The 13,683-nt window shown below is 45.9% G+C and overlaps 1 protein-coding gene across 1 annotated transcript in view; it reads right to left on the bottom strand.

Annotated features, from left to right (window-relative positions):
- Positions 1-12,374, bottom strand: part of LOC142312244 (uncharacterized) — a 31,187-nt gene extending 18,813 nt beyond the window's left edge. The window contains exons 1-4 of the mRNA XM_075351166.1: positions 12,229-12,374; positions 11,920-12,099; positions 11,716-11,839; positions 11,539-11,636 (exon numbers count right to left, since the gene is read on the bottom strand). Of these exons, the coding sequence (XP_075207281.1) occupies positions 11,539-11,636; positions 11,716-11,839; positions 11,920-12,099; positions 12,229-12,306 (480 nt within the window). The 5' untranslated portion in view covers positions 12,307-12,374. The remainder of the gene's footprint in view (positions 1-11,538; positions 11,637-11,715; positions 11,840-11,919; positions 12,100-12,228) is intronic.
- Between the last annotated feature and the right edge of the window lie 1,309 nt (positions 12,375-13,683).

The raw sequence follows: 13,683 nt of genomic DNA, 5'->3' as shown, positions 1-13,683 counted from the left end.
TGGAAGACTGAACATTAATAAAAAGCAAAACATAAGAATTGAAAATTGCTTCACAGACGCCTTTATCCAATTAACCTGAGATAGAGCGGTTTTATAAAGTAGAAGGGGCAAAAATGTCACCTCTAGATGTGCAAAGCTGGTAGACGCATCCCCCAAAACACTGTCAGCAGTAACAGGAGGTCCTGCAAATTATATTTTTTGTCTTATAAGACGCACCCCAAATTTAGAGATAAAAAAAAAAGGTAAAAGAAAAAAATGGGGTCCGTCTTATACTCCGGTGTTGTCTTACAGGAGTGGGATGGCAACGGTGGTGGAGCAGGGTCACAGGAGGCAGAGGCGGTGCTAGCAGCAGCGGTCAGTCCTGGCAGTGGCGGGGCAGTCCTGGCAGCGGCGGGTCTGTGGCAGTGGAAGCTGCAGAGGTTGTGTGGTGGAGTAGGCCGGTGCGGCGAATGTCCCAGTCTGTCTGCGGTCCGGGCTTCAAAGAAACGGCGCATGCGCAGATGGAGCTCTCATCCGCTGAGTCCGGGCGCCATCATTTGAATCTTGGAGCACGGACACACTGGCACACCAGTCGCACAGCCACCGCAGTCCGCACAGCCACCAGCCCAGAGAGGCAGCCGGCCCACAGAAACGCACAGACAGCCCCCCACAAATTCTCCACTTCCCGGTAAGCTATATTCGGATTTTAAGACACACCCCTCAAAAGTGCATCTTATAATCCGAAAAATACGGTATTTACTCAGGGGGCTGAATACAAATGCACACCATAATGCTCAGTTATATTTCTTAAATATATTTTGAAATCCATGTAAATTTCCTTTATACTTCACAAGTGTTTGCTACTTTGTGTTGTTCTCACATAAAACCCCAATAAAATCCATTTATTTGTGGCTGTAAAGAGAATAAAATGTGGAAAAGTTCACCAGGTATGAATAGATTTTAAAGGAATGGGATGTTTACCTTCAACTTAAAAAACTAGGAAATTTTGTCACAAATGTTCTCCAGTCCAACAGGATCACATGGCAGGATAAAATATCATCACAGCTTCATCCAGAAAACTAGGACAAGTCTTTTCTTATTTGTCATCCATATACAATCCGGTATTTACAGCCGCTATTAATAATTTACAAGACCATTTACAGCTTCCTACATTATAGAATCGCAATGTATCCGTAACACCTTGTCTGCTGTATGGTGGAGCTGGTGGGAATCTGAGGATTGTGCAGACACAGACCTGAATGGACGAGTCTCCTCCAATTTACAGAAGGCCCTAGAGGATGCTGGGATTATTCTCACACTCAGATTCTGTCAGTGAGAAAGGAAAATCTCCCATCTGCCCCGCCACATCCAATAACAATGGTCTGAGGGCGATCCATTGTGTTATTTTATGGACAGCAATTATAATGAAAATACAGTAGTGTGAACGAGAACTAAAAGGAATCATCGAGAGGCTTGTGGGCGGAGCCAATGACGTAGCAGCAAGTGAAAGTGAGCTCCCTTCGATTTCCTCAAAAGCAACGATATTAAAAATGTCAAGACTGTGATCCTTCTACAGTAGTGATTCCTTGGACTTTGGAGGTCCCCAGGATACTGTAGAAATTTACCTCGTGAAAATCGGAGCTGGGATAGCTGAGATATTAAAGACAGAAGTTGGTGAGGTGATGTACCATATTTTTCGGACCATAAGACGCACTTTTTTCCCCCCAAATGTTGGGGGAAAGTGGGGGGTGCATCTTATGGTCTGACTATAGGGCTGCGGCCGGGAATGTGGGTGCTGCGGTGGAGCGGGCCATTGGGGGCACGAGCAGGCTGCAGCAGCGCCTGCCGTGACCACGTGGGCCCGCTCATTACATATGCACGCCCATCATCTCTCAGCGAAACCGGCGCTGACAGGTGGGCGGGGTGATGGGCGGCTGGGTGCGCGCATAATTAACAGCCGGACGTGATCACCCCTGGCAACTACAGCCTGGAGTGATCATGTGCGGCTGTATTCACTGCCCCCCGTGCATCATTATCAGCGCGGGGAGCAGTGAATCAGTGTACTGACCCGTCACCTAGTGTGGCGCCGTCCCCCTGCAGCATCGCACGATGTCTTCCTGTCTGTGCCGGTCAGCTGATCTGGACACTAGCGGCGCGCACAGCGATGACGTCATCGCTGTGCGCGCCGCTAGTGTCCACCAGCTCAGCTGACCGGCACAGACAGGAAGACATCGATTCGCGATGCTGCAGACAACAGTGACGACTCCACACACTGTGACTGCTCCACACAGCGGCGCTGCAGCTGAGACAAAGATCGGTGCTTCAGAGAGTGAGGAAAAATGAGTATAAACGTTTATTTTTTTTTCTGTGCCACAGGCCATATACCAGGATTGGGGTATATCATGAGCAGGATGGATGGGGGGGTATATCATGAGCAGGATGGATGGGGGGGTATATCATGAGCAGGATGGATGGGGGGGTATATCATGAGCAGGATGGATGGGGGGGTATATCATGAGCAGGATGGATGGGGGGTATATCATGAGCAGGATGGATGGGGGGTATATTATGAGCAGGATGGATGGGGGGTATATTATGAGCAGGATGGGGGTATATATTATGAGCAGGATGGGGGTATATATTATGAGCAGGATGGGGGTATATGAGCAGGATCATATACAAGGCAGGAGGATCCTTACCAGAATGGGGTACCTTAGTAGAGAATTTGGGGACATTACCCCCATAACAGTGTCAGCAGCAGATCCTCGCCCCATAACAGTGTGTCATGACCATATTTTTTGGTTAAAATTTTATTTTCCTATTTTCCTCCTCTAAAACCAGGGTGCGTCTTATGGTCAGGTGCGTCTTATAGTCCGAAAAATACGGTAAGTGTAATTGTACTACACTGTAATAGTCTTCCTACCGCTTCACACTCCCATAATAAAGCTCTGCTCTGGTCTCACTATTATACCTAGTCTTCGCTAAGACCAGCTGAAAAACCTTTTGTTTCACATACATACATAATTTAATGATTTTATTAACTTTAAAAGGCCGATTAAAGAACTGAGCTGGAGCTACAGCAAGTGTTGTTGCCATAACAACGGTTTGAGGTAAAGTGAAAGTAAAACTCATAGCTACATTGGAAAGATGGCAGCCTCTTATTATCAACAAAGAATATATTACCACTCATCATGATTTGCAAAAGAGAATAAGAACAAGTGTGACAGTCAGTAAAAGTCATTAATAAATTGCATAAACCTCTGCCTCCTATCCAATATGCTGCAGACTTGGTGGTGTCCAATGATATGTGGCAGCCAGAGGATCTGATATAGCTGATAGCGGCAAATATGCAGGAAAGCACTTTACATTGGATCTGACAGCTCAACTCAACGTAGCTAGGCTGATCCAGCTCCTACACTTGTAAGAGGACTTAATAAAAATATTAAAGGAACCCCGCCTCATACCATAAGGTTACGAAATAATCCATATATTTAAGCCAATATTTAAAGGGGCAGTACATCAAAACATATTAAGATGGATAAAGACACTAAACAGAAAGTGAAACCAGTATATATTCCAAAGAAAAAACTTTCAATCTAAATACGAGTAAAAAAACTTGAAAAAAAATAATCCTGATCCTAGGATTAACACCTTAAAGGCAGACCCAAGAGATTTCGGGATTAATTCAAATAAGGTAACCCAAACAAACAGTGAATCTTTTAACCCCTTAACGACCGCCGATAAGCCTTTTAACGGCGGTAAATAAGGGTACTTTTTCCGATCCGCCGCTTTTTAACGGCGGTCGGAAAAAAGGGTCTAGCGCCCCCCAGAGTCAGAAAATTTCCGGGGTCTCAGCTGCCGGGGGTAGCTGAGACCCTGGAGATCATGATTCGGGCCGGTTTTTCCGGTCCCCAGTCACGTGATGACCGGTATACACCGTATACCGATCATCAAGTTATAGTAAATGACCGCGCCGGGAAAAAATGATTTATCTCCCATCTGGCATGATCAAACATGCCAGATGGGAGATAAATCTTTTTCCCGGTTCCCTCCGGTCCCCCAGTGTCCCCAAAGTGCCCCCCCGACCCCCAACCCCCTCCCGAAAATCCAAGATGGCCGCGCGCACCGGCGAGCACAGCAGCGCGCCGGCCGCATTTCCACTGTTCCTATGGTTTCTGTCGTATGTGCCATAACACTTACGACAGAAACCTGCTCCCTAGGCCCTGCCGGGTCCCCCCCTACCCCCCCCCTGGTGTTCCCCCGGTGTCATACATACCTGTCGCAGCTCTGATCCCCCGTGGCCCCCTCCTCCGGCTCCTTCTCTGCAGACTCCGGTCACATGTGCAGAGCGCGGCTGTCAGCTTCCTGTGTTCAGGACGCTGGCTGCTCGCACTCTGCAGCTGTGACCCGGGGAGGGTGGGTGCAGATTCTTTGCACCCACTCTCCTCAAATGGAGGGTCTGCCCTCCTAGAAAATGGGGGATACGTTCCCTGAACGTGTCCCCCATATTCTAGAAGGTCCAGAGTCGACGTGGGACGTCCAAATGGATTATTGTGGATTTTTTTTTTCTTTTCAATAAATTGGTCAATCAGGGAATGTTTGGGGGAGTGTTTTTTCAAATAAATTTTTTTTTGTTGTCAATTTTTTTTTTTTATTACTGTCAATTAGTTATGTCGGGTATCTGATAGACGCCGTGACATAACTAATTGCTGGGCTTGATGCCAGGTGACATTACACACCTGGTATCAACCCCATTTATTACCCCGTTAGCCAACGCACCAGGGCGCGGGATGAGCTGGGGCGAAGCGCCAGAATTGGCGCATCTAATGGATGCGCCACTTCTGGGGCGGCTGCGGCCTGCTATTTTTAGGCTGGGAAGAGTCCAATAACCGTGGCTCTTCCCATCCTGAGAATACCAGACCCCAGCTGTCAGCTTCACCTTGGCTGGTGATCTAATTTGGGGGGACCCCACGTTTGTTTTTTTTTTTTTAATTATTTATTTATAAATAATTAAAAAAAAAAAAACAGCTTGGGGAGCCCTCCAAATTGATCACCAGACAAGATGAAGCTGTCAGCTGTGGTTTGCAGGCTACAGCTGTCTGCTTTACCCTAGCTGGCTATCAAAAATAGGGGGGACCCCACGTCATTTATTTTAATTCTTTTTTTTTTTTTTTGGGCTAAATACAAGGCTAGGCATCCTTTAGTGTCACATGAAAGGCACTAAAGGGCGCCAGCTTAGAATATGCAGGGGGGTGGGACGTTATATATGTTTGACATCTATCCATTCATCCATTGTAGCATTTTACGCTGTGTGCCCACAATCAGGGTTTGCAACGTTTTGGGCGCAGAGTGTTTTCCCTGCGTCCATAACGCTGTGTTGTGCAGTAGAAGCACAGTGGCAGGATTTTTAGAAATCCCGTGCCCACTGTGTTTCTTTTCTCCGCAGCATAAATCGACCTGTGGCGCAGCTTCCCGAGCCTCAGCATGTCAATTTATGCTGCGGAGATGAGTGTTCTCTGCAGGTAGAATAGAACTAAAGTCCACAGCAGCCTGAACCCAAATCGTGGGCATGCGCAGCTGCGTTCTCCCGTGGACAACACTCACATTTCTGCAGGAGGCTGACACTGGGTACTAGACGCCGTGTCGCTGGATCATGGCCACATAGCCTAAAGGCTACTTTACACGCTGCGATATCGGTCCCGATATCGCTAGCGTGGGTACCCGCCCCCATCTGTTGTGCGACACGGGCAAATCGCTGCCCGTGCCGCACAACATCGCGCAGATGCGTCACACATACTTACCTGCCCGGCAACGTCGCTGTGACCGGCGAACCGCCTCCTTTCTAAGGGGGCGGTCCGTGTGGCGTCACAGTGACGTCACTGAGCGGCCGCCCAATAGAAGCGGAGGGGCGGAGATGAGTGGCCAGAACATCCCGCCCACCTCCTTCCTTCCTCATAGCGGCCGGGAGGCAGGTAAGGAGAGGTTCCTCGTTCCTGCGGCGTCACACATAGCAATGTGTGCTGCCGCAGGAGCGACGAACTACATCGTTACTGCTGCAGTAACGATAATCGAGAATGGACCCCCATGTCACCGATGAGCGATTTTGCACGTTTTTGCAACGATGCAAAATCGCTCATCGGTGTCACACGCAGCAACATCGCTAATGCGGCCGGATGTGCGTCACCAATTCCGTGACCCTAACGACTCCGCATTAGCGATGTCGCAGCGTGTAAAGCCCCCTTAACAGTGAGAAATTTGTTGCTACAGCAACAGTTTTGTGAAGTACCTGTGGATTCAAAATGTTTACTATACTCCTGAATAAAATCCTTGAGGGGTCCAGTTTCCAAAATGAGGTCACTAGTGGGGGGTTTCTGATGTATAGGTGCCCAAGGGGCCCTGCTAATGTGACATGGTGCGCGCAATTTACTTCAACTTTTCCAAAATTCAAATGGTGCTCCTTCCATTCCAAGCCCTCCCATTTATCCAAACAAAGGTTTTTGGCCACATGTGGGGTATCCCTGCGCTCACAAGAAATTAGATAACAACCTGTGGGGTACACGTTTTGTTGTTGCCTCTTGAAAAAGTTAAAAATGTGTCGCTAAATCAACATTTTTGTGAAAATAATGAAAATTTCAATATGGCAACCTAAGCTTATCAAATTCTGTGAAGTATTCCTGGATTCAAAATGCTCAATATACACCTAGATTAAAGCCTTAAGGGGTCTTATTTCCAGAATGGGGTCACTTGTGGGGGACCTCCACTGTTTAGGCACCTCAGGGGTTCTCCTAATGCAACATGGCGTCCGCTATTGATTCCAGCCAATTTTGCAGTCAAATTGCACTCCTTCTCTTCTGAGCCCTGTAGTGTGCCCAAACAGTTGATTTCCACCACATACAAGATATCAACAAACTCAGGAGAAATTGCGCAATAAATTTTATGGTGATTTTTTTCCTGTTACCCTTGTGAAAAAAAAAGCTACCTGGTTGAAGTAACAATTTTGTGGTAAAATTTTATTTTTTTATTTTCATGGCTCAACGTTATAAACTTCTGTAAAGCACCTGGGGGTTCAGGGTACTCACCAAACATCAAGATAAATTCCTTGAGGGGCCTAGTTTCCAATATGGGGTCACTTGTGCGGGGTTTCTGCTGTTTAGGTACCTTAGGGGTTCTCCAAATGCGACATGGTGCCCGCAATCTTTTTCAGCCAAATTTCCTTTCCAAAATTCAAATATTGCTCCTTCCGTTCCAAGCCCTCCCATTTCTCCAAACAAAGGTTTCAGACCACAAGTGAGGTATCACCGCGCTCATAAAAAAGTGGGTAACAAACATTGGGGTCAAATTTTTGGAATTACCTCTTGAAAAAGTGAAAAAATTGATGCTAAAGCAACATTTTTGAGAAAAAAATGAAAATTTTCAATGTGACAACGTAAACGTTATAAAAATCTGTGAAGTACCTGTGGATCCAAAATGCTCACTATACCCCTAGATAGAAGCCTTAAGGGGTCTAGTTTCCAAAATGGTGTCACTTGTGAGGAGTTTCTGCTGTTTAGGTACCTTAGCGGACATGTAAATGCAACATGGTGCCCGCAATCTATTTCAGCCAAATTTGCTTTCCAAAATTCAAATATTGCTCCTTCTGTTCCGAGCCCTCCCATTTGTCCAAACAAAGGTTTCTGACCACATGTGGGGTATTGGCGCATTCATAAGAAAGTGGGTAACAAGTTTTGGGGTTCATTTTGTTGTGTTATTTCTTCTAAAAGTGAATAAATTTGGGGTAGAGCAACATTTTAGGTAAAATTTTATTTTTTGCTTTTTTTCATTCCACTTTGCTTTAGTTCCTGTGAAGCACCTGAAGGGTTAATAAACTTCTTGGATGTGGTTTTGAGTACTTTGAGGGGTGCTGTTTTGAGAATGGTGTCACTTTTAGGTATTTTCTGTCACTTAGGCCTCTCAAAGTCACTTCAAATGTGATGTGGTCCCTAAAAAAATGGTTTTGTGAATTTTGTTGAAAAAATGGGAAATTGCTGATGAACTTTGACCCCTTCTAACTTCCTAACCCCAAAACATTTTGTTTCAGAAATTGCGCTAATGTAAAGTAGACAAGTGGGAAATGTTATTTATTAACTGTTTTGTGTGACATAACTCTCTGGGTTAAGGGCATAAAAATTAAAAGTTTGAAAATTGCAAAATTTTCATCAAATTTCCAATTTTTTCACAAATAAAAGCAAAAAATATCGTTCTAAATTTATAACTATCATGAAGTACAATATGTCACGAAAAAACAATGTCAGAATCACCGGGATCCGTTGAAGCGTTCCAGAGTTATGACCTCATAAAGTGACACTGGTCAGAATTGCAAAAAATGGCCTGGGCATTAAGTACAAAACTGGCTTCGTCCTAAAGGGGTTAAAAGGTACAAGTTTGGAAGGAGAAATATCTCATAAGAAAACACAAAACAATCATATATCCTCGCACCATCAAGACTGTTTAAAAAAAAACGAGATAATAGGTAAAAATCAACATGTCATACCAAGATGGGGGGGATGTCAAATGATAGTAATAAACAACAATACATTAAACCCACTAAGCTGATTCCTTCTACATATGACAATCTGGACACATCGACCTCTTCCCATATGGATATGGACTCGTCAGTTTCACTCAAAAGAAAAGGAGGAGACAATGAAGAAAACCCTTCCACAAAACATGTTGCTACCTATAGCTCAATCTCAAATGCTAGAGATGATTTAGAAGGGACAAGCCCGGATAAACAAAGGCTAAGAATAGACTCTATTGCTTCTATGTCTCCTGCCAGGGATCCTCTGACATTGGCCAAACTGGATAGTATTCTTGGATTCGGAAACAACGCTATCAAGGTTTACTTTGGGAGCCTACTCAACGCCATTATTGAGAATATTGATTTGGCAATTAGCAAACAGACAAAAATCTTACAAGATAGCCTTCAGGCGGTCAACAGTAGGATATCGGACAATGAAAACAGAATTGTAGAGGTCAAAAACAAGACTGAAGAACTCTCTAAAAATCAAAGTGACATCCAGAGTCAATTAACAACCCTAAAAAATAAAGTGGCAGATCTCGAGGATAGATCTAGGAGAAACAACATAAAACTGAGGGGCATAGCAGAAAACATATCGAATAATAACCTAGCAGACTATGTTAAAAATCTAATCCGTAAAGCTATTCCTGGATTGTCAGAGCTGGATTTAACAATCGATAGAATACACAGACTTCCAAAACCGAGAACTGTACCATCTGATCTACCTAGAGACGTTATATTAAGACTTCACTACTTTAGTACCAAGGAGATTCTTTTGAGATACTTGAGAAACAACAGATTTCTTCCAGAACCATATAATGAAATAAAGGTGTTCATTGACTTATCTAGAGAGACAATTGCCTCCCGGAGAGCTTTTACAGATACTACCAAACGTTTACAGGAGTGGCGAATTCTGTATAAATGGGGTTTCCCCACAAAACTCATGGTCTGGATTAAGAACAAAATAACTCCAATTTATACTCCTGAGGAAGATTTAAGGCAGGGTTCCCCAACTCCAGTCCTCGAGGGTCGCCAACAGTGCATGTTTTCAGGATTTCTTTAGCATTGCATGGGTGTTGGAATCATCAACTGTGCAGGTGATTAAATTATCACCTGTGCAATACTAAGGAAATCCTGAAAACATGCACTGTTGGCGGCCCTCGAGGACTGGAATTGGGGACCCATGGTTTAAGGGGTACTTCACACACAGCGAGATCGCTACTGAGATCGCTGCTGAGTCACGGTTTTTGTGACCTCATTAGCGATCTCGCTGTGTGTGACACTGAGCAGCGATCTGGCCCCTGCTGTGAGATCGCTGCTCGTTACACACAGCCCTGGTTCGTTTTTTATTGTTGCTCTCCGGCTGATAAGCACACATCGCTGTGTGTGACAGCGAGAGGGCAACAATCCTGAATGTGCAGGGAGCAAGAGCCGGCGTCTGACAGCCTGCAGTAAGCTGTAACCAAGGTAAACATCGGGTAACCAAGGTGGTTACCCGATATTTACCTTCGTTACCAGCCTCCGCAACTCTCACGCTGCCAGTGCCGGCTCCTGCTCCCTGCACACGCTAAGCTAAGCGGTGTGCGCTGGTAACTAAGGTAAACGTCGGGTAACCGGCTCCGTGCAAGGGCAGCGTCACTTGCACGTCGCTGCTGGCTGGGGGCTGGTCACTGGTGAGATCTGCCTGTTTGACAGCTCACCAGCGACCAGCAGCGATCCTGACCAGGTCAGATCGCTGGTGGGATCGCTGCTGCGTCGCTAAAGTGTGACGGTACCCTAAGGCTCATTGCGACTCTAAGTGAGGATCCACAGCACAAAACCTGATTCTCACCGAGATGCTTTTCAAATGAACCTGGAAATGTTAAAATTATACTACACCAAGGATTATAAATCCGCACAATTCACAAAAGAATTTTGTAATATATATTTTTCATATATTGTCTTATTTTACAAGGACTACTCATCTATAAGAACTTATCCTGATTGACTACCATGATCTTATTGTTGGAATACCATTACCCACTTTTCTACAGCCAACTGACTATAAGAGGATTGTCGGATGGACACGCAGTAGGCCTTCCATTATTCCTTTTAGGATGCTCATCTTCAAGAGGACTCTTCAACATATCCAAAAGGAAACTATTATTGGAATATAATAATCTATTTCACCATAGTCAACTTAATAGGAGAGGATTTCCGAATGAGCTTGGAGCTTCATTAATTTTTTTTATTTTTTTTTTTATAAATAAGCCATTGTCGGAAAGGGGGAAAACCTATTTTTATCTTCCCTTCTTTCCACGAACTATTGCCTACTTGAGGTTCCTTTCCATCTTTTTTTTTTTTTGGAAAGAACCCTAAAGGAATTTTTTTTTTGCTTTTTCTTTCCTTTATTATACTTTCTGTAGGTGTTTGATACTTATTGTTATAAACTTATAGGTAAAATACTTTATTAACATAGCTATTTACAGTGAAGGTAATTACTAGTTGCTAAGAGAATTTAATTTTAAATAAGGTTTTTTCTTATCATTTTTTCGATGTATTTTAAACGTTTGTTAATATTAATAAGCGATCATAACAATATTTTACATGAACTAAATAAGCAGGAATGTTTCCCCAACCTCCTTCCCTATTACTCACTTACCTTATTCTTCCCCTGGTTTCTCCCCTAATAAAACCCCTCTCATCCCTCCCATCTTTTCCTTTTCCCTCATGTAAAATAAAATTATAAGCATTATACTATATGAGTTATATGTATTGAAAGTTTGAAGCGAATTCATAATTCATGAATATAGTTAAATATACTTTCTTCATGTAATAAAACATTATTGAAAACTAAAAGAAATCATCAAAGCTCTTATCTCCCCTAATCCTGCCATCTCCACCACTCTCATTACACAAGTATAACACATATAATACTGGAGGATAAAACAAGACTGAGCACAAGACCTTCACAGCCGTCTACACATCATAGGGAGATTTCATGACACCTTCTCTCCATCTACCTGATGATCCTGAGGAACATCGGGGTCTTCTTGTTTACAGTCCTGTGGGAGAAGAGGACGGGGACATCTCTCTGGTGTTGTCCTCTTACTGGATAGATCTGGAGGAGACACATACAGGTACTGAATGCATTCCTTACATACAGATAATTATAGGCCGTGTATATTTAGTCCTATTACCTGGTGATGTGAGGGGCTGGGGAACCTCCATCATGCCGTCCTTGTACAGATCTTTGTGTCCTTCTAAATACTCCCACTCCTCCATGGAGAAATAGACGGTGACGTCCTGACACCTTATAGGAACCTGACACATACAATGATACCGTCACCCCCGATCCCTCCATAGCGTTACTGTATAATGCCCAGCATTCCCAGCAGTGTCACCTCTCCAGTCAGCAGCTCAATCATCTTGTAGGTGAGTTCTAGGATCTTCTGGTCATTGATGTCCTCATGTATCGGGGGGTGAGGTGGAGGCCCCGTGATTGGGCTCAGGGGTCTTCCCCATCCCTCAGACACAGGGTCCTGACAGCGCTGACTAGAGGTCTTCTTCACTACTGTGTAATCCTGGTTATGGAGAGACACAGTAAGAAATCTCACTCCAGACATTTCCAGAGTCCTCACCTCTCCAGTTCTGTCCATCTGTTATTCCCATAGATAAGAATGGTGTAATGTGACGTCATCAGTATCTCTCACCTCTCCAGTAAGCCGGAAGAGGATCTCTAGGGTGAGGTGTAATATCCTCTCCGCCATCTTGTCCCTGTCCATGTCCATCCTTCACGGGGCAATCAGGAGAATTCTCTTCTATAGAAGATCCCCATTGAGAGGATCCGATATTGTAGGGACCTGAATGGGGAGAAGATGACGATGTAACATCATAAAGAATCCGCTGTAATAATACAATTACTGGAGATAATAAGGGGAAACATATAAAGAGAACATTCTGGGGGAACATTATACTGTGTGGGGGCAGAAAGGGGCCGAGGACCGAGGGCAGAAAGGGGCCGAGGACCGAGGGCAGAAAGGGGCCGAGGACAGAAAGAGGCCGAGGACCGGGGGCAGAAAGGGGCCAAGGACCGAGGGCAGAAAGGGGCCAAGGACAGAAAGGGGCCGAGGACAGAAAGGGGCCGAGGACCGAGGGCAGAAAGGGGCCGAGGACCGAGGGCAGAAAGGGGCCGAGGACCGAGGGCAGAAAGGGGCCGAGGACCGAGAGCAGAAAGGGGCCGAGGACCGAGGGCAGAAAGGGGCCGAGGGCAGAAAGGGGCCGAGGACCGAGGGCTGAAAGGGGCCGAGGACCGAGGGCTGAAAGGGGCCGAGGACCGAGGGCAGAAAGGGGCCGAGGACCGAGGGCTGGAAGGGGCCGAGGACCGAGGGCTGGAAGGGGCCGAGGACCGAGGGCAGAAAGGGGCCGAGGACCGAGGGCAGAAAGGGGCCGAGGACCGAGGGCAGAAAGGGGCCGAGGACCGAGGGCAGAAAGGGGCCGAGCACTGAGGGCAAAAAAGTGGCTGAGGACTGAGGGCAGAAAGGGGCCGAGGACTGAGGGCAGAAAGGGGCCGAGGACTGAGGGTAGACGGGTTTCCTCACTTCCGGCCTCTCATAGTTGGGGCGTCTGTATCTATCAGAGGAAAAGGAACAAAAACTTCATGGTTCATAGAAATCAGCGAGAGAAAAACACCAAGAAAGTCTCAGAGCTGAAGGGGTTAATGCCCCCTGCCCCAGTAATGGGGAATCTCCACACACCTCCTCCTGCAGAGCCGCACACTAGATATATGGCTGCTCTGTGCTTCCAGGACCTGTGATGATGTCACATGGAGGGGAGGAGTCAGGGGTCACATGATCAGCTCCTCAGTGTATGCAGGACTCTGCTGTGCTGGGTGTCATGGTGCTGGATGAGGGGAAGTTTATGTGTGGGGTCAGGAGGGGTTTACAGTGTGGATGGAGCAGAGCCGTGTGTGTACGAGGTATACGGAGCGGAGCCGTGTGTGTACGGAGCGGAGCCGTGTGTGTACGGAGCGGAGCCGTGTGTGTACGAGGTGTACGGAGCGGAGCCGTGTGTGTACGAGGTGTACGGAGCGGAGCCGTGTGTGTACGGAGAGGAGCCGTGTGTGTACGGAGCGAAGCCGTGTGTGTACGGAGCGGAGCCGTGTGTGT

Source organism: Anomaloglossus baeobatrachus, chromosome 5, assembly GCF_048569485.1.
Source record: "Anomaloglossus baeobatrachus isolate aAnoBae1 chromosome 5, aAnoBae1.hap1, whole genome shotgun sequence".
Lineage (NCBI taxonomy): Eukaryota > Metazoa > Chordata > Amphibia > Anura > Aromobatidae > Anomaloglossus > Anomaloglossus baeobatrachus.
The sequence above is the reverse complement of the archived record's forward strand: the minus strand, read 5'-3'. Positions and strand labels throughout refer to the sequence as shown.